This window comes from Cydia strobilella, chromosome 3 (genome assembly GCF_947568885.1).
Source record: "Cydia strobilella chromosome 3, ilCydStro3.1, whole genome shotgun sequence".
Taxonomy (NCBI): Eukaryota; Metazoa; Arthropoda; class Insecta; order Lepidoptera; family Tortricidae; genus Cydia; species Cydia strobilella.
Window position 1 is genome coordinate 874,066 of NC_086043.1, and position 20,518 is coordinate 894,583.

Sequence of the window (20,518 nt, forward strand, 5' to 3'; positions counted from 1 at the left end):
ATACGGGTTATACGGGTACCACGGATGTTGCGCCACATAATCTCGTATGTCAAGGTGTTTCGGCTGAAAGCGCCCTGGCAGACTTATATATTCCTGAAGAGAAGGTTCATATCTACCGACTGGAATTGGTTTCATGCTGGTATCAGATGGGTTAATTTAGGGGTCCTGATGGTCACCTTTGAGAGCGTATGCCAAGCACTTCCGGCAGGAATCATACTGGCAGATTTCGCTTTTCTGTATCTACCAGTAAATTTCTAACTGATGCCATAGCTTTTATTGCAGTATCAGATGGGTTAAATGACCCCCCCTTTTTCGCACCGGAAGTGGCTATTTTTTTTGTACTTTCGGCTAGTTCCGCCGTGGCAGACTATCAAATTCGGACTTAGCATCAGTTTTATGGGAAACCATTGTGCATCTCATCGCGGTATCACGTTGGTTCGAAACTTTACTGCCGGCTCTCCAACCACCTGTTTTTGACACTTTTTTAATCTTAGTGATGGAAGTATTAGTTTGCTTTTGTTCCTTGTATTATAATTGTGGCAATCCGAACACTTAAGTAGAGTGCTTGCTTTCTTGTGAATTTCTAACACAGAGTTGTATATAAACAATGATATGACCGTCATCAATAATGAAAGTAAGCATAGCAAACTAATTTTCAAGTTTCGTTGTTATCATTATCCATCAAGAAATGGATTACTTTCTGGGGCTAGCTCTTAGTCCATCAAGTATTTCGGTATGTTGTATGATTTCGATAATCCGAGCCACCAGAATGTCCCACGTACACGGCACAGATTGAAATCCATCCAACATTTCTTCGGTTTCAAATGTTTTAATGACCCCGGCACTAGCGTCGTGTACTTTTTGTTGGTAATATGTTTCTTATAATTTTACATTTCACAGAAAACTGCACAACAAGTACTGGAATGAAATGAAGACATGCAGGCAAACCAAAGAAATCCTACCTAAACTGAACCACAAGCTTACCAAAATATTACTGAAAACACCAAGAAGCCAACTACGTAAAATAGTAGGATTAATAACAGGACATAACACACTAAACAAACACCTACATATTATGGGTAAAACGGACATCCCCATGTGCAGAGCGTGCATGGCAGAAGAAGAAACAACAAAACATATTCTCCTAGACTGTAAACAGGTAGAAGTACATAGGAGCAAATACCTAGGGAATCCATGCACACTAAAGGAGGCAACTAGCAACCTGAAGACTTTGCTAGGCTTCATGGAGGAGCTGGGGTGGTTAGAGTAGCGCTACCTCGTTTCACGCAAAATAGGCACATTGGATGTCGAGTTGCGGAAAATGCCCAGCAAAACTAACTAACTAACTAATTATACATTTTTGATAATTACACTTGTAAATATTCTTAATACCTAAATAAAATAAGTAATATTGCAAAAAAACATTGTAGGTACCAGTAATCCATGCTAAGACATGTGCGCCGATGGCAAAATCATCGGCGGCGGCGTCCGATGATTTTTTTACGTGCGTGCGTGATCGGCGTGAAATCGGCGTGTCATAATTTTTGATACTGCATGAGAATGTGGCTGTAGAAACTCTACATTAAAGCCTACTGAGTCTGTAATAGGCTATCCAAAACATATTTTTTAATACAGTTGCTCAAAAAGTGCTACTTTTCGTGGCTGTTTAGCGTGCGGAAAGTTGGTTTTATTTTATTTAATCTTTATTGCACAAAAGAAAATACAATCGTACAAAAGGCGGACTTAATGCTATGAGGCATTCTCTACCAGTCAACCTTCGGGCAAACCAGATAATTTGTAAGCGGTGCAACATAGTGATTACATATATACAAGTATAGTTAAATAATGGATAGGCATAGACATACATACATATATCTGTATATATAATATTCATATAAATACATACAATATACATACATACAAATACATAAGATATCAGATGAAACTTTCAAAACAGAAACACTAAGAATTCATCGTTCTGCCAGCAAAGTACTCACGTAAGGATTTTTTAAATGCAAATCTATTCGGACACTGTCTAATTTTAACAGGGAGACTATTCCAAAGGCGAGCTGCCTGAATAGAGAAAGAATAGGACATGAAACCTGTTTTTTGGCGAACAAGTGCTTTATACTTTTCCAATTTTTTAAAATTTTAACTTGTTCCAATTCATGACTACTTATTGATGAGTGTTAATATTAGTTTCCATTAAACGTCGTAATCAACATAAAAACCTACTGTTAATGTAAGAATACGAAAAATATGCATATTTCATATTTTATTACTTACCTCTTCATCATTATAAGTATTATAACACGTTTATTTTTTAATGTTGAAAAACAGTTCTTAATAAGTTGTCTGAATGGAACGGAACGCCTGTCAAAGAAGAGGCGTATTTTCTTACTGCAAGAATGTTTTAAGTTTCCAAAGGCAACATTCGATATTGTTTTTATAAATATACGATACACAAATAATCGTAAATAACGATATTTAGGTAATAATAGTACAATGTTTTAATATTTACAATTGTTTCTGTCTTATAGAACATGCATTTGAAAAAAAAACTTTCATCGAAGTGGGTTCAATAATAATAACAAAATCTATTCTAGCCGAATAAAAGCTAGAAAAACACCTCTTCATAATGTCAATGATGTCAGTGTCACAGAATTAATAATATAAAAGTTTCTAATTCCATTCCTTACTTGTTGCTTTTCTTATTTTTTCGCAACTGTATTAAAAAACGTCGTTCGATACACGTGCGGATATGTCATTTTTCACTCGTCCCGAGTCTTGCCACGAGCCGTAGGCGTAGATATCTCGGTACTCGTGAAGTAATTACATACTTTCCGCACTAGCATCGAAATGTACTAATGTGTGTTTTCTAAATTATTACCGAAAATTATATCCCATCATGTCATTTGGCACCATGCTATAGGTCCAAACAGAAATGAACTATTTAAGAATAGAATAAAGCATGTAAATGGTGAGCATGAGATCGTATACTTCAAAATGCGGACTCTATAGTGATAGTTAATCTTCGGTTGCAAGTCAAAGTGCTTGCTCCTTATTCAAGTCGCATAAATGTGTCAACGACTGGTACAAGTGCCCGAGTGCCGACTGACGTCAATATAAATTTACATACGCGAGCTGTGGCAGGTTAGATGTCGGTTAAAACATATTTGTGCTATTCCTAATCAAAAGGGTACTTATTGTCGGTTGTCAATAACGCGCTTTTTGCATATAGTTTCAGTTTGAAATCAACCTTATTGACAAGCGACAATGTGGTACCTTTTGGTTGAAAATGTCACATATTTTAAAGTAGTTATGGTAGCGCATTCTGCATTTAGTTCTCAAGTATAGTCTGCATCTTTTCAAATGACTTTTTCGTAACGGTAATCTGTTAAACAAAAGCCATTGTTCCTTTTGTGTGAGCGGTCGGCCATTGTGTACTATTGTCTCTGACAATAGCACGCGCCGTAGCACGCGCTCAGACTCAATGGTGCACAATGGGCGACCGCTCGCTGAAAAGGAACAATGGCTTTTGTTTAAAAGACTACCGTCTTAGACGAAAAGTTATTTGAGAAGATGCAGACTATAACGAATAGCATTTTACTTCAGGATTTTTTTTCGTGGACAAGTTTTATAGGTATTAAACTGAAATAAATGTCATATAGGTCCGGTTCGATTTCAAGCACTGGAGGCATTGGTCACTTCTTTCGGGATATAATTTTTTATTTTTTTTATTTATTATTATTCGGAGATCCAACAGCTGTTAACATGTCTATAGGTTTTATAAATATGATACAAAAAGCCAATTACAGGTTCTCACCAGTAGCTACGGTAGCTACGTATTTATAAGTGTTACTACTTCAAATAGTTTGAAGCGTTGGTGGCCTAGCGGTAAGAGCGTGCGACTTTCAATCCGGAGGTCGCGGGTTCAAACCCCGGCTCGTACCAATGAGTTTTTCGGAACTTATGTACGAAATATCATTTGATATTTACCAGTCGCTTTTCGGTGAAGGAAAACATCGTGAGGAAACCGGACTGATCCTAACAAGGCCTAGTTCACCCTCTGGGTTGGAAGGTCAGATGGCAGTCGCTTTCGTAAAAACTAGTGCCTACGTCAATTCTTAGGATTAGTTGTCAAGCGGACCCCAGGCTCCCAGGAGCCGTGGCAAAATGCCGGGATAACGCGAGGAAGAAGAAGAAGACTACTTCAAATAGTTCAAATAACACAAAAAAAAAACTTCTAATAGTCAATTTATAGGTAAGCTTGCGAGTAGGAGTCTAAAATGATTCAATCAACCCCGTTTTTTTTAAACTTCAAAAAATCCGTCTTAGTGGAGTTCTACGACTAGGTATGTTTTAAGTTACAAGGCCCTACCATCAATGGGCCCTACCACCAGTCACTATTATGCATTGTCTGTCAATATATGTGATATTTCCTATAAAAAGGGACCTTATTGTCAATGGCGGTTACGCTATTATAAGCGATGCTCCGATATAAATACAATGCCGCGCGACGCTGTGCGGTGTAAGCGCCATCGACAATAAGGTCCCTTTTCATAGAAAATGCCCCATATAAGTACACTAGCGACCCGCCCCGGCTTTGCACGGGTGCAATGCTGATGTATGATACATATAATATAAACCTTCCTATTGAATAACTATCTATTTAAAAAAAACCGCATCAAAATCCGTTGTGAAGTTTTAAAGATCGAAGCATACATAGGGACAGACAGACAGTAGGAAGCGAGTTTGTTTTATACTATATACTAACTATAGTGATGATATAGCGGCGAAAAGAGATGAAAGTGTTTAACAACTTTTACGCTGATGTATATATTATGTTTTAATACTTCTATCGGGATTCAATAATTTTAGCATTGAAATATGAAATGAACAGAAAAATTCATTTAGTATCCACGAGTTACTTTTTCGAACGAAATATTTAATAAAATGTCTTCAATATTTTCTTTTTTTTGCACGCAAAATATTGACTAACGACTTTTTTATAATCATCATCATCATGTCAGCCGATAGACGTCCACTGCTGGACATAGGCCTCCCCCAAGGCTCGCCACTCCGACCGATCCTGTGCCGCTCGCAACCACCGAATTCATATTTGTCTGTCGTGTCGTGTTGTGCATTAGACAAATGTGAACGCAACCATATTAAATGTATGAATTGAATTGTCCGCAGACCTTGCAAAATATTCTCAACCAGAGATATTGGATCGTATCGGCTCGTAGTCTTATTCGTTCAATTAACTTTTTTATAATTCTTATGATTTATTCAGAGCAATCTAGCATTCTGAGCATTCTGTGAATGGAAGTTATAACGGTTTGCGATTTAAATACCGACGACCGGTCTGGCCTAGTGGGTAGTTACCCTGCCTGTGAAGCCGATGGTCCTGGGTTCGAATCCCGGTAAGGGCATTTATTTGTGTGATGAGCACAGATATTTGTTCCCGAGTCATGGGTGTTTTCTATGTATTTAAGTATTTATATATTGAGTACCCATAACACAAGCCTTCTTGGGCTTACCGTGGGACTTGGTCAATCTGTGTAAGAATGTCCTATAATATTTATTTATTTATTTATTTTAAATACCAACCTAATATTTTTATTTTATTTTGTTTTAGTCTGCCTTTGCCCCGTCGTCCCTCTGTGGTATTCCGTGGGTTCCACTCAGTAGCCATTTTGATCCTCCATTCAGTGTGTTCAGAATGGTGAGAAAATGACAAGCGACAGGGAGCAATGAAGAAAGAGCGGAGGCCTTATCCCGGTAGTTGGACATTAAAAATAGGCTTTAAAAACTGTTGCAGCAGTAGAAAAACATCAAAATTTCAACTTTATACCCATAACGGTCCTTAAGGTAGAGCACGGAACACAGCGTAAGCGTAATGGAATTCTAATTGTGAAATCAGGCATCCTTCGGGTATTGAACCCTAATTGAAATGGATTTAATGTAAAAATGATGATGATTAAACTCACTACCTATGTAACTATATTTATATGCATCTTGTTTTCATAATTCAGTTGTTGTTAGTATACCAGCAAGAATTTGTCATACTAATCATAACTTAAGCCCGGTTCACATTTGTCTGACGTGTCGTGACGCATATCGGTTTCATACATTTAATATGGTGCGCCAACCCCAGATAATGAAAAAAGGCCTAGCTGGAAGAAGAAGAAACATAAAAGCCCGCTTCACATTTGTCTGACGTGTCGTGTTGTGCATCAGACAAATGTGAAGCGGGCTTTTATGTTTCTTCTTCTTCCAGCTAGGCCTTTTTTCATTATCTGGGGTTGGCTCTCCTTGTCCTCTTTCTCCACACAGGACGTTTTTTTGCAGATTCGGCTTCAATATGTGTGTTTTTCAGGCCATTTGGACCGTTGTCATCCAACTAGCAAGACGTCTTCCACGGCCACGTTTCTTCGTGTGACTTCAATTCAATTCAATCTTTAAGTAGTATGGCTCCATCGATACTAGATGATTTCGCCAACGTCAAAGTGGGATCCACGTGGGATCGAATTAATATTTCTTGATTTTCTTCAGCCAGTGTACGGTAAACAATAAAATTATGGGCCTCTAGGGCTCTAGCCAGGCACGGTTAGAGGTAGAAATACCAAATGCTCTTAGAGCACGACGTTGTTAGGTATTCGTGTGACTTATCATAACTCACGATTCAAAAGATATTATGATGGACCAGTAACAATGCATCGAGCTGATCAGAGGGCCTACCGCGAACCACGTTCGACGTGTTGCCTCCCTGTCACACTTACGTACGGATTTTCAAATGCGACAGAGAGACAACACGTCGAACGTGCTTCGCGGTAGGCCCTCAGTACGGATATGATGGTCGTTCTTGTCTACGTGACAGAGTGATAAAACTGTGTCTGTCACTTTCAATCCCGCGGTGTTAAAAGGTGACGGTTATTTTATCACGTGGATAAACCATCCATAATTACACCTGCTGATGAATTTTTTTCATCTGTGATAAAATAAAACATCGCATCATTGGCCGTAGGTTTGTTAGAATCTTATCGATGAGTAGTAGATTACCGTTGAAAAGTACTGTCGGCGATGAAAGAATGGAGAGAATAAGTTGGACAGAGAAAAAAACGAACGAGGAAGTGCTGCGAATTGTGGGAGACAAGAGAAACCTACTGAGAACTATAGAAAATAGACGAGGCAAAATGATAGGTCACTTGATAAGACACGACACTTTCTTTAACACTATATTAGAAGGCAAGATAGAAGCGAGAAGAGGCAGCGGAAAACCACGAGCAAGCTACCACAACTGAAAGCGAAAGCAAATGTCGTGTCTTACAGAGACCTAAAGAACCTGGTTGAGAACCGAGAAACCTGGCGCATACTCCACCGACAAGAGCCATGCTCTTAAATTATGATGATGATGATGAAAGTTTGTACAGTAAGTTAAAAACACTATTTTAGAGACGTCCACGGTATTAGAGTTTCGATATGCAGTCGGTTATGATGTTAAACAACCGTAATAATTGTAGTGCGAACGCAGGCAGGTGCAGAGAGTTATTTTTAGCTAGATTCCAGAACATTATGGCATCCGAGTACTGAAACTAAACAGAGTAACGCAGCCTATTATTTTTAAACACAAAATAATAAAGGAATAAATCACTTCGGATAACGGTGCGTGGTGAGCTGGTGTCCAAGAATCGCGAGTTTTAATTTCGTTTTGAGATGATGGTTTTTATTCCAATAATTTAATTTGGTTAGCAGACAGTTAAGTTAAATACCTGCTTCTTGAAGAACCCCATGTCATAGCGCAGGGGAAACACCTCAGAAGGTAGCTCATTCCACAACTTGCACGTTCTGTACAAAAACGAGCGAGATGCCCGCTTGTTTTTGGTTTGCCACGTGTCAAGAAAGTGAGGATGAGCTTTGTTTCTTTGGCGGGAGGTGCGGTGGTAAAAACGTGACGATCTAGTTTATCCACTTGAACGTTTGACCCACTAAAGAAAGAAAGAAAAGACATTTATTGTAAAGACCTTCTACAAACAGCGCCACCTCAGTTACAAAAAAGAACTTACTCACTAAACACTTAAAGCTAGGTACAATGGTAGTTATAGAAAAAGGAGTAAGGTAAGTGTTAATAAATAACAACAAATGTTGGCGCCGCTATAGTGGCTACAAAAGGACGCCACTCAGCATATGCTCTGGTATAAATAAATACCACAGCGCTGGTTTTCTGTGGCACCCCGGGCCGGAGGGTATCTTAGAACTATTTGGGATAAATATAAAATACAAATAATATAAATACTTACTATAAAGATACAGATAGGTTATAGATTCATGTAGGGTAAAATGTTATGATGGTAAGGGTAGGTAGATATTATTAGTATTATAGACATTATAAGAGGTAGATAAAATAATAACTTTATGTATAACTCTGGTAAAAAAAACTAAGTCCGACGACTTGAGAAATCCATGGGACACGTAGTAACTATTTATTAATCTGTGATGGGACGCAACGAGCACGGCAATTGCAGGCTAAAAAGATATTTTTTAAATTGGAGTTTAAATGTGAATAGTGTCTTAGAGTTACGTATAGGCGGAGGTATGTTGTTCCAGCATTAGGGTTGCGTATGAAGCATTGTTAAAATATTAGTTCTAACTCTGTCCAGTATTTTTACTCTAGTGTTCTCCCTTTGTGGGCAGATGTAGGAGAGGCGCTCTACCAAGGCATTGTTACTCGTATGCGGGAAAACACTCCGCTCTGAGATATCTGAATTGTATTACAGCGAAACCTTTTGTGATATGTTACTTTAAAATTTATAGAAGCGAGTTATGCTGTGATCTTTGTTGGGTTAGTTTGTACATTCGCCGTCAGATATATCGGAGCGGCCAAGGTGCTCGCAAATATCTGAGCACGCCTCTATTGCCACGGCGTGAGTGCGTGTTCTATTCTATTTAAAAAAAATCATTTACCTATATATATAATTTTTTTGATATTTTTTATACATTCTCATTTTTAGTTTTAATCGTGTGTCGATAGATGGCAGTAAATTTACTGTGACTACAAAATTTACTATGACAGTAACCCTCTATCCTATCTATTCTCTTCGGTATAACTTTCTCACCTTGAACATAGAAGACCCAATCATTATAATGTATCAGTATCTTAATGCATAATTAGCGTTTTCAAATTTTCATGTAATTTTTTGCATGAATGCATACAGTTGGATAAAATAATTTCCTATCACTCATTTAATAACGTATGAATAAATTATACAGTATTTTGCACTAAATCGTATGACTAACCCTGTTTCTTTTCATACAAACAGTACTAAACTTCATTATCACACAAACAAAGCAACAAAACACCTAAAACCACGCTCCCATTTTAAACTCAACGATGAATGGAATAAGATTTGAATTTGAAAAGCTCTTTGTTTTTAAAGTTATGTGTTGTGTGGAAATGTTTTAAAAACAAGCGAATAATTACGCAAATCGGCAAAGCGTGCTATCACATCGCTGCCCCAATATTACAGGGTTCTATGTTACATTTTCAAGATAGTTGAAATTCGACTTAATGTCACTATGATAAAGTTCAAATTTCAGTTCAATAAAAGTGAAACATAGAACCCTGTAATATTGAGCCAGCGACATGACTACCGATAACCTGTCTGACCCAAAACATAAATACGTTTCATTTCTAAGCGCATCGGTTCTAACAACCGGCTTAAGAATGATGTCATAGCGCATATATTTATTACGGGTCTAGAGTTCAGCTAATACTGGTTAATAGTCAAATACGTAATGAGAGTATTGGATAATATTATAGGTGCTTTCTCTCATGTGACTTTTACGTTAGTTTAGACAATTTTAGTGATATCCATTAGGTCACTGACCAAATTAAATTAATAGGTATTTAGGCATTTACTTATGCCAAATGAAATGTGGTATTTTCTATAAAAAGGAACCTTATTGTCGATGGCGCTTACGACATTAACTACGATGAATACAATAAGAGTAGTGTGGAATTGAAAGTGCTGGCTCATGACCTCACTTCGTTCGGTTCGATTTCCAATATAGCAATTAAGTTTCTGTGAATACTGGAACATTCAATCTTGCTGTCTATCCACTGCGGTCAATAAAATTTATGTTCTGTGACGCTGATGAACTGATCACTTAAATCGGGTTTAAATAAATAAAAAAATAAATTAAATAAATTATTAATATTGTCTTCGGTTACCGCGATAGTTACTCATGATGGTCATGATGATAGTTACGTCGGGATGTATTATAAATTCAATATACGCGATATAATCCGTTTTCATAGTTTTATTTCATAAATAAATTATTGTTAAGCAAATAAATGATTTATGATTTAAACGGTGGCCTGTGGCAAAAACAAGCGAATAATTTGGATGATTTTTTGCCGTTTTTTGCGTAACGGTACGGAACCTTTCGTGCGCGACTCCGACTCGCACTTGGCCGATTTTTAAGCCCGTTTTCTTTTTTAAGATCATAAGGCTTTTGCGGCGTAAATTAATATTACTAATTATAACCTCAATAATTGTGTAGAACATTTCTGTGTAAATTAAAGTGACAACAAACTGACCTACACACCCGTGAAAACCGGACGCGGGGAACGAAGATTTTAATTAGGTACTACATTAATGGCGTTCCCAGCGCTATTGACAGAACTTTCATGTCAATTGTCATTTTCTAAAAACTTTGGCTTTTCTTATTTTGATTCTAATCTAACTCAGCATCAAAAATAGCGGATCAGGCTATTATCAAAGATAGATATAACTCCGTAATAGATGGATACATTCTAAGGAAAAAACGTGCCGTTATTCAACAATTTTAACGCATATCAGTGAAAGAACATGGGTCAGAATCATAAAAATAATTAATGCAAATAAAAAAAAACATTTATCCATATTTAAATACATTTTATCGTATGTCGTGTGTCGATAGATGGCAGTGAATTTACTGTGGTTACAAAATTTAATATGACAGTACCGCTCTATCCTATTATATCCTCTTTGCTATTATATAATATTACCTATCTCTATAATTACATTTAGATTCTGACCGAAAGTTACCTATAAATAGCTCTATATGTATTCCAGCAGCGGTATCATGGTCGCATTTTTATCACCTGTCATGCCATGCGGCACTTTCGCACTTACATATTTGATAAAAAGTGGTGAACGTTTGTTTGTCATGGTGACAATAGTAAAGAGCCGACCATCTTAGCCCTACAGGGTGGCAAATACTTTGTTTCATACGCTAATACTATTTCAAGCTTTGTACTACCCGTTTTCTTAAGTACCAATAAGTATTAAATTCCGTACGTGTCTCAACGGAATCCCGTAGACTCGAATACATTTACGAGAAAGCACTGAGAATTGTTCAGAAAGCTACTTTACGATTCAAAAAGAACAAAATGCGGGTGTAATATTGTATGCAGCATTGATCTGCATTTAACTTTTGCTTATACTTAGATTTAGTTACTTATACTTATACTTATACTTATACTTATACTTATACTTATACTTATACTTATACTTATACTTATACTTATACTTATACTTATACTTATACTTATACTTATACTTATACTTATACTTATACTTATACTTATACTTATACTTATACTTATACTTATACTTATACTTATACTTATACTTATACTTATACTTATACTTATACTTATACTTATACTTATACTTATACTTATACTTATACTCGACTTATACTTAGAGTTACTTATACTTAGAGAAAAAAGAAATGGAGGTGGAGAAAGAATGGAAAGAAGAGTCTGAATGCAGACAGTCGAAGATTTTAAGTATTTTAACTATAAAATTCCCTTGAGACTGAAACATATTAATATTCTTCTTAAACGGGTTACTCACGTATTATTAAGTCGAATAAACGCTCGACATGTTTCGATCCAATTTTCGAGGATCTTCTTAGAGTAACGTGTACGGCCAAAACGTGTCTTAAATTTTATTGCTTAATTTTAAAGACTTGAGTTGAGTTTCGATTATTGTTTAGTCTAAAAAAATTTTGTCGAGTGCCTTCAAAAACTTAATCTACGTAGTACAGTCGCCATCAGATATATCGGAGCGGCCGAGGTGCTCACAAATATCTGAACACGCCTCTATTGTCAAGGCGTTAAAGTGCATGTTCAGATATTGTGAACACCTCGGCCGCTCCGATATATCTGATGGCGACTGTACGTACCCACATAGTACAATGCAGTGCAGTTAAAATTTCACGCCCGACATGCAAACTCCACTAATAGTTTTACAGGTCAGTGCATAAAAAAGTCCCTGCGTGACCTTTTCATAGCGTTCTGAAAAGCCTTAACTTTAGTGTGTACAGGCTCTCATTTTTAGTGCACTGCGTTCTATTTCAGCGTGTAAACTGGTGTAGTTACGTGTATTAATGGAGTGGTGTATACTTTATATGCGTCATAATATGCAAAAGCATAGGCCAGAAATGCTTGCACCGAACGGGCGGAGTCGGCGCGCATAGCCGAGCCAACTCCACAAGATTCAAGCTTTTATTCATAAAACATAGTATTTTACATGTCGAAAGTATATTATTAAATTTTTTTTTTTTTTGTTTTTTTTTTTTTTTTTTTTTTTTTTTAAATGTATATGTCTTAATAAATATTAATAATTTTATTTATAAAGAAAATCTTAAAAAATAATAAATTAAATAATATTATTAAATTAAAAAATTAAAATTATTTATTTGGTAGCATACAATGTTTCGGTAATTGGGCTAGTATCTCTTTTTAAGTATTGTAAATACTCCGCTCTTCCACTATAGGTATATAAGTTACAGATTTAATACAATTCATTCACAAAATTGGGAAACAACCTAAGCCAACCAACATAAGGAAAAAACTCAAAATTTTCCTTTAATTACTTTGCCCCACATGTGGATAAAATGTAACATTCTCATCAGTTTTTGAACAATCAAGAGAGCCTTTACCAGGCCCCAATTTCACCACGGTGACAGGTGCGACAATTGTCGAAATCACTATTACTGACGTCACATGCCTCCATAGGCTACGGTAACCGCTTACCATCGAACGAGCTGTGTGCTTGTTTGCCACCAACATTTTAATAAATAAATAAAACTCCATTATAACGCCAATAAATAAGTACTTATTTTGCTATGCTAATGACAATTGTCACAAGAAACACGACAATTGTCGCAAAATTCCGACACAGAACTCATTTCCTGTCAAGAAATACCGAAAATTCTTATAAGTCTTGTGACAGTTGTCATCATCATCGTCATAAACGTACCTGTTTTTTGCCGATATAATTAAGTTTTTTTAAATGTTACAATGATGGTGGCAAACAGGAATACAGCCCGCCCGATGGTAAGCGGTAACCGTAGCCCATGGATGCCTGTGACGTCAGCAACATTGATGTTTTACAATTGTCGCACCTGTCACCGTGGTGAAATTGGGACCAGCTGGTGTGGTGAAAATAGTATTTTATTCATAAGATTTTTTTACATATCGCAAATTATAAAGATAATAAAAACTTAAGGAAATAATAGAATCCGACTTAGGGTTAGCTTCGCAAGCATTTTTAATATACCCCTCCACAACTGAGACGAACAACTAATGACACCTCACACTTTGTAAAATATTGTAATCCATCAAATGGTGAAGGTTGTAAGTCGGGCCAATGGATTAGATATACGTATAAACATACGGTTAGATGGGGTAAGAGAAACATGGAGGTAAAAGAAACACTTGTAGGGAAACATACTGTTTTTCTTGCCCCGAGCAAAAGAAACTATGTTTCTCTTACATATAAATGCTCCAAAAACTTAACCCTCCTTTACCAATCCGGTAAAAAAGGAAAATAATAGCTTCTGCTATTCAGAAAGCATGTAATATAACTGAGATATAAACATTCCGTATAACCGACATGAGCTCAAAGCGATTCTTATATACATGAAACACTTCTAATCTAATCTGTCAGTCAAGAGCTCAAATACACAAGAGACAAGTATAAAATAAAGAATGTTATTGCCCAGACACAGTTAGTTTATGTTAAAGGATTTCACACCCTGAAATATTGCGAGAGATTTTTCACGAGTGTTTTTTTACGCGTCGTAGAGCGGCCGAATAGTAAATGCATGTCAAGTGTGTTGTTGACTATTGCGTCAATGGGCATAAATAGATAACTGAGTTTTTTTCAACTATCACACATTGATTTTTTTAAGCATTTGGGGGATGTCGATTTTCCATGGAACAGACAGTTTTTTGCAATATTAGTGTTGGTCCTAAAAATTACCATCCAAACATGTGGCTTAGCATGTGTACGCGGATTTACATTTAAGACTATTCTCACCTGAATCAGGAAGCAGCTTCCCCTTAAGCTCCACATCGCTCTCCGCCGACGTAGCCCCGTAGTTCTTGTACGTCTTCGCCGGCTCCTCCGACTTTGTCACCTTGAACCGCTCCGACATCTTCACTACACTACACTTACACTACACTAGTTACGACACTGGTTACGTTACACACACACTGGGTTACAAGTAACTTTAGATACACCTACCCCAATAGGTAGGTACACTGACTACGCGTTACACACACTGGGTTACGAGTTACGTTAGACACACCTGTCACGGTACACTGGATATGCTACTATTTTGGTTACGAGACGAGAATTTTCTAGCGACTCGAAGTCACTGATCACGATTTACGCACTGGTTATGTTATACACACACTGGTTTCATCAGTTACTTTACTTACACTTATTACGATTAAAACACGCTAGCTTACGATTAAAAATACTGATTGCCCAGTTACGATATGTACACTTATTACGATATGAACACTAGTTACGAAACGTACACAAAGTGTAATTTGAGTTCCGATATGTGCACTTGCGATATGTACATCGGCTAACCTATACCTATGACTTGAACACTCTATATAATGTTTACGATATGTACACTGGATATGTAAACACTTCACTGCCTGGTCGACAGTCGGACTGCGCCTCAGTCATCCATTTTCCTGGAATAGAAATAATGGTAAATAAACATGTCAAATTTATATTAGTAGCAACACTAGCAACATTGATGCAGTACGAAATGTCAGTGCCGAAGGATAAGAGTCTATTCTAAAAGAAATATTATTGTTATACAAACAAAAAAGTTTTTTTCGTATGAAGTTATATTTACGAAATAATCGCATGAATGTAAACACATTCATAAAACTTTACGGACCTGATTTACAAAATGAGCTGTGGGGAAGGATATAGAATAATTTTTATCCCCGAAATCATAACTTAAGGGTGTAAAAATGGGGTGGAAATTTATAGAGTGGACCAATTTGTGGGTGAAAAAAGGATGGATTTAAAAGCAGATTTGTTTTAAAATTAAGGCACCCAAATTTCTAATTTTAACGCAGAAGAAGTCGTGGGCAAAAGCTAGTAGGTATATAATCTTTGAAGGCAAAAATATGTGAAACGCTCTTATGGCTCTACTAATAAGATCGTGTCAGATATTCTTAATGCTTAATAAAATATCTTTATTTCGGAACGTTCAAAATTCCATACAATATTGTTAGTACCATCGTTATAGCTATGTGTTAGTAAATACATTAAAAATACAAACAAAACTTCCTTAGTGCTGCTTAGTGTAACAGGTTATTGCAGGATTAATAAATGTTGGGGTCAACCGTATGTGGGGATCCCTACATTTATTCGTTCCTTATTTATTGGTAATTTTGACGGTGATACAATTTTCCTAACAAATATGCTTAAAAATACGTTTCAGTATAATCAAATCTAGCCTAATACCTAACCAAACGCAAAACGTTTGTGGACATAAAAGAGTAAATATAACAATTGTGTGACTGTGTTCCCTTAATTATGCCCGCACGTGTACCATAGTCAACACAATGAGCTGACTAATTGTAAGCCCTATTTCAAAGGTATTAGAGTCCACCTAAGTTCGGTAAAGAGTGTTGCTTTTAGACCTTTGTGGACACAGTTAACTGACGTTTTTTGAACCGTATCACGAAGACATAAAGGTCACAAATCGTCAGTTATTTTTGTTAGTACAGCAAACATTGCGATTCGTCGTCTTTATTTGCCCAATATTTTTTAGAAGACACACAGGGGTGTGTTCGTGGTACAGATATTTGTAGGGAGTGTTCAGTATGGGGCAGAAAAAAGCAAATACCGTTATGAATATTGCAATTCATTGAGATGAGAACCAGGATTGAAAGCGCTGGTGGCCTAGCGCACAGATTAATAAATAGTTACTACGTAACAGATACATCATTCCCATACAAAAGCGAAAATACCTACTCTATAATAGCCTACAAAATCTTAATAATAATACCTGCTGCTCAGGACGAGAAGAAAAGTACCATAAGTATGGCGCACAAAGAGTCGAGACTGCCTTGCTCGCCGTGCGAGCCACGTGCCAACGCGTCCTCGTAAGAATGCGCTAGGGTTGTACTGTTACTTATGTTATTATTGTAATAAAACGAATGTTGCGAATCAACCATATTTTATATTAGTCAATCAAATATTTAAAAACAACACTTATAATACCTGACTCAAAAAACTCCTTAATTTACGATTTATCTACTTATGTTCAAAGAAATAAATAGTGTCAAAATTCATAAAGATAGATTTAAAATACTACTCACCTTTCTTCGTCTCTCGGAAATGAAAAAACCGGCCAAGTGCGAGTCGGACTCGCCCACCGAGGGTTCCGTACTTTTTAGTATTTGTTATTATAGCGGCAACAGAAATACATCATCTGTGAAAATTTCAACTGTCTAGCTATCACGGTTCATGAGATACAGCCTGGTGACAGACAGCCAGACGGACAGACGAACAGCGCAGTCTTAGTAATAGGGTCCCGTTTTTACCCTTTGGGTACGAAACCCTAAAAACGCCATAAATGATTTCGAAAATAGCATAGAGTAACTTATACTAGAGCGGTACTGTCATAGTAAATTTTGTAACCCCAGTAAATTCACTGCCATCTGTCGACACACTTTAAAACTAAAAATGAAGATTTATAAAAATATGATAGAATGTATTTAAATATAGATAAATGATTTTTTTATTTGCATTAATTATTTTTATGATTTTGACCCATGTTCTTTCACTGATATGCATTAAAATTGTTAAATAACAAACGAAACCGTAAACGCCATCTATACGACTATAGGCCAAAACTAGTAGCGCCCTCTGAACGAGAATCAAATTTTCTTGATTTTCGAGGCACGTTTTTTCCTTAGACTGTATCCATTTATTACGGAGTTATATCTTTGGTAATAGGGTGCCGTTTTTACCCTTTGGGTAAGGAACCCTAAAAAACGACAAATTTTCTTTTGTTTTTTGACTTTTACACCCATCTACTGCACAATAATTACGTGGTTTCGGCATTTCGAAGCGTAAGCGCGGGAAACGTGCGGTGCGAGCGCTCAGGCGGGCGTTCGGCGGCCCTCTGTCGATTATATCGTCGACGATACGCCGAGCGGTAGGCATATAGCGCGTGGCTTTGAGCGAGTGAAGGAGGCCTGCCTAGCGGTAACGTGCGACTCGGATCAAAAACTAATTAAGTCCGACTCACGCTTGACTGCACATTTCTAATAGGTTTTCCTGTAATCTTAGGTAAAGATCTATTTTGTGTATTATTTTCGAAATTTTAGACTCAGTAGTTTCGGAGATAAAGGGGGGCAATGGTCATTTTTTGCCTATTTTCTTGAATAACTTCTAAATTGTTTATCCAAAAATTATAAAAAATATATATTTGAGATTCGTATAATGATCTCTTTCATTTGATATGTAACACGATATAGTTTGAAAAACTTTATTTTCTAATTTTCTTATTTACCCCCCAAAAGTGGCCCCCTTGTTTAAAATTCTCTTATTTACGTTACATGACCGTCTTTGGGTCACAAACTTACATATGTATACCAAATTTCAACTTAATTGGTAAAGTAATTTCGGAGAAAACAGGCTGTGACAGACAGACAGACGCACGAGTGATCCTATAAGGGTTCCGTTTTTTTCCTTTTGAGGTACGGAACCCCAAAAATGGTTCTACTCCTACCGTATAAAGATGATTTCAAACATCTCGCCCGCATAGCGAGGTCTTCTGCTGACTACAAATTTCTGTAAATTTGTATGAACGTGGGGTACCTTTTCTCTGCAGCTGGCTGTACATGATTTTCGAGCTCCTTCCTATTGCCGAGTCTCAGATTCCGCCTCGGTCGCTATTTGTATTGCAAAACATATTCCAATCCAGTGACAAAGTGAAATCAATCGTAATTCGTACGGCATAAAGTTCACTTTTGAGAACTTTGAAACTAGACACGATGTTCAAGAAAGGCGTATTCTCTGAATAATTTCGGTGGTAGTAATATTATTTCAGTATGAATTTCCGATCTGCTGAGCTACTTGAATAACACTCATTGTCATTATTATTCATATCATACGCTTCATACTAATGAGGATAAATTTAATGAAGGGCCTTAAGGCTAGGTACAGTCGAATTCTTAAAATTATAAACTCGACTGTACTACTTGCCGAAATAGTACATTTTACAACTAGTGTGAAAAGAATGTTTTTTTACCACTAGTACCGAGGTATCTTGCCACGAGCTGAAAGCGAGTGGCAAGACTCGGTACGAGTGGTAAAAAGACATTTCACACGTGTTGTAAACGACGTTTTTTAATACAATTGCGAAAAAATAATAAATTAATATATCATTAGTAGAATCATACCACCAAACCAAACCAAAACCAAAAGTACCTATACAGCCCGCGATACGCGAGCTGCCGCAGCCCGCGATACCTTCATACTCGTGCGCGCCCCGGCCGCGGCCGCCGCGGGCCCGGCGCGGGTTGGTCAACGACACCTCCGAGTAACTCATGAGGCCCTGGTACCTGCTCCGCGCTAAATTCAATTTTAACTGCGTTTCGAAAGTATAGTTTGGAACTAAAAAGTAAAAAGCACTAGTTCGAGAAATTGAGCTTCTCACACGCTACGCAGCCACAAAAAGTACCACTTTTTGAGCAACTGTATTAAAAAGTTTTATTTTATTATTATGGAACATCTCACACGGCCGAAGGTCGTATTAGGCCCGACGTGAGCTTGTCAAGACACTATTGGGTCGTGTTTAAGCTCCAACTTCCCGCTTATCCCTTAGCCCCAAACTAAGCAATGTACTATAGGTGCTAGGCGACAAAATACATACTTATATAGATAAATTCATACTTATAAACATAGAAAACACCCATGACTCAGGGACAAATATTTGTGTTCGTCACACAAATAAATGCCCTTACCGGGATTCGAACCCAGGACCATCGGCTTCACAGGCAGGATCACTACCTCACTAGGTACCCACTAGGCCAGACCGGTCGTCAATTTTAATATTGAATATGGGGAATCCGAAGGCTTTGACTTGAATTTGTTCAATTATATAATTGTTGACATTATTAATTTATTAGTTTGTGTGCATTTAATTTAAAATGATTAATTATTCGAATTTAAACTATCGTGAGACATATTAACTTAACTAACATAGCGGTTTCACTCACGTGTTTTTAGTCACTCGCGCGACATGTTACGCGATGCGCGGATGTGTCGCGAGTGACTAAAAACACGTGAGTGAAACCGCTATGTTAGTTAAGGTATGATTAATTATTGTTAAGTATGTAACTGACAGTGTATGATATGGTATGATTAATACCAATAAAAATCCAGCTTTCTATCTACGCTGTTTCAGAATATTCAATTCACCATAGCGTAACGTAATAAACCCAAGCGTAACTTCCGACAAATAGTAGCATCAGCAAAACTCAAGGATTCAATCAGGAACTTAAATGAATAAACAAGCTTTGTGCACTTTAAGATAAAGTCTAGTTTCTAATGGCGGTAGGTTTTACTGTAAAATTTTATGGCTATGTGACTAAATATACTTTGTTATTAGCTCATGCACCCAAAGCATAGTAAAGTATGCTATTATACACTACTACTAATACATGAATACTATTTATACACGCATGTATAGGTAGAGTGACATTTGGACTTTATAAATTGATCTTATACAGAATGCTAAAAAATGAGTGCATTCCCGTTGATAGGGAGGTTTTGGGATTATACTGAGCAACTTTTCACTGACAAACCACGAAATCGCGAAAGTTTTTTTACCCTCCCGTAGAAAGTGGACCAGCCAAAATGTATGAAACAGCCAAATTTTTTTTCGCGATTTCGGGGTTGGTCCCATAGTAAAAGTTGCTCAGTATAATCCCAAAACCTCCCTGGCAACGGGTATTCACTTATTTTATAGCCACTGTGTATATTGTCTTATATATGGTCCAAGCGAATTTTTTAACTAAATGGTTGTAAAAGACCTACCTACACACCAGAGAGGTTGTAAATGCGATGCCGGCCTTTAAGAAGGGAGTACGCTTTTTTCTTGGTCCCAAATTGCCGCTGGCGACAAATGC

The 20,518-nt window shown here is 37.0% G+C and overlaps 1 protein-coding gene across 3 annotated transcripts in view; it reads right to left on the reverse strand.

Moving 5' to 3' along the window:
- The window catches only part of LOC134755637 (solute carrier family 12 member 4), a 566,314-nt gene that overhangs the window by 527,487 nt on the left and 18,309 nt on the right, over positions 1-20,518 (reverse strand). For all 3 annotated transcript variants that reach the window (XM_063692153.1, XM_063692147.1, XM_063692151.1), the window contains exon 2: positions 14,379-15,049. In XM_063692153.1, the coding sequence (XP_063548223.1) occupies positions 14,379-14,496 (118 nt within the window). In that variant the 5' untranslated portion in view covers positions 14,497-15,049. The remainder of the gene's footprint in view (positions 1-14,378; positions 15,050-20,518) is intronic.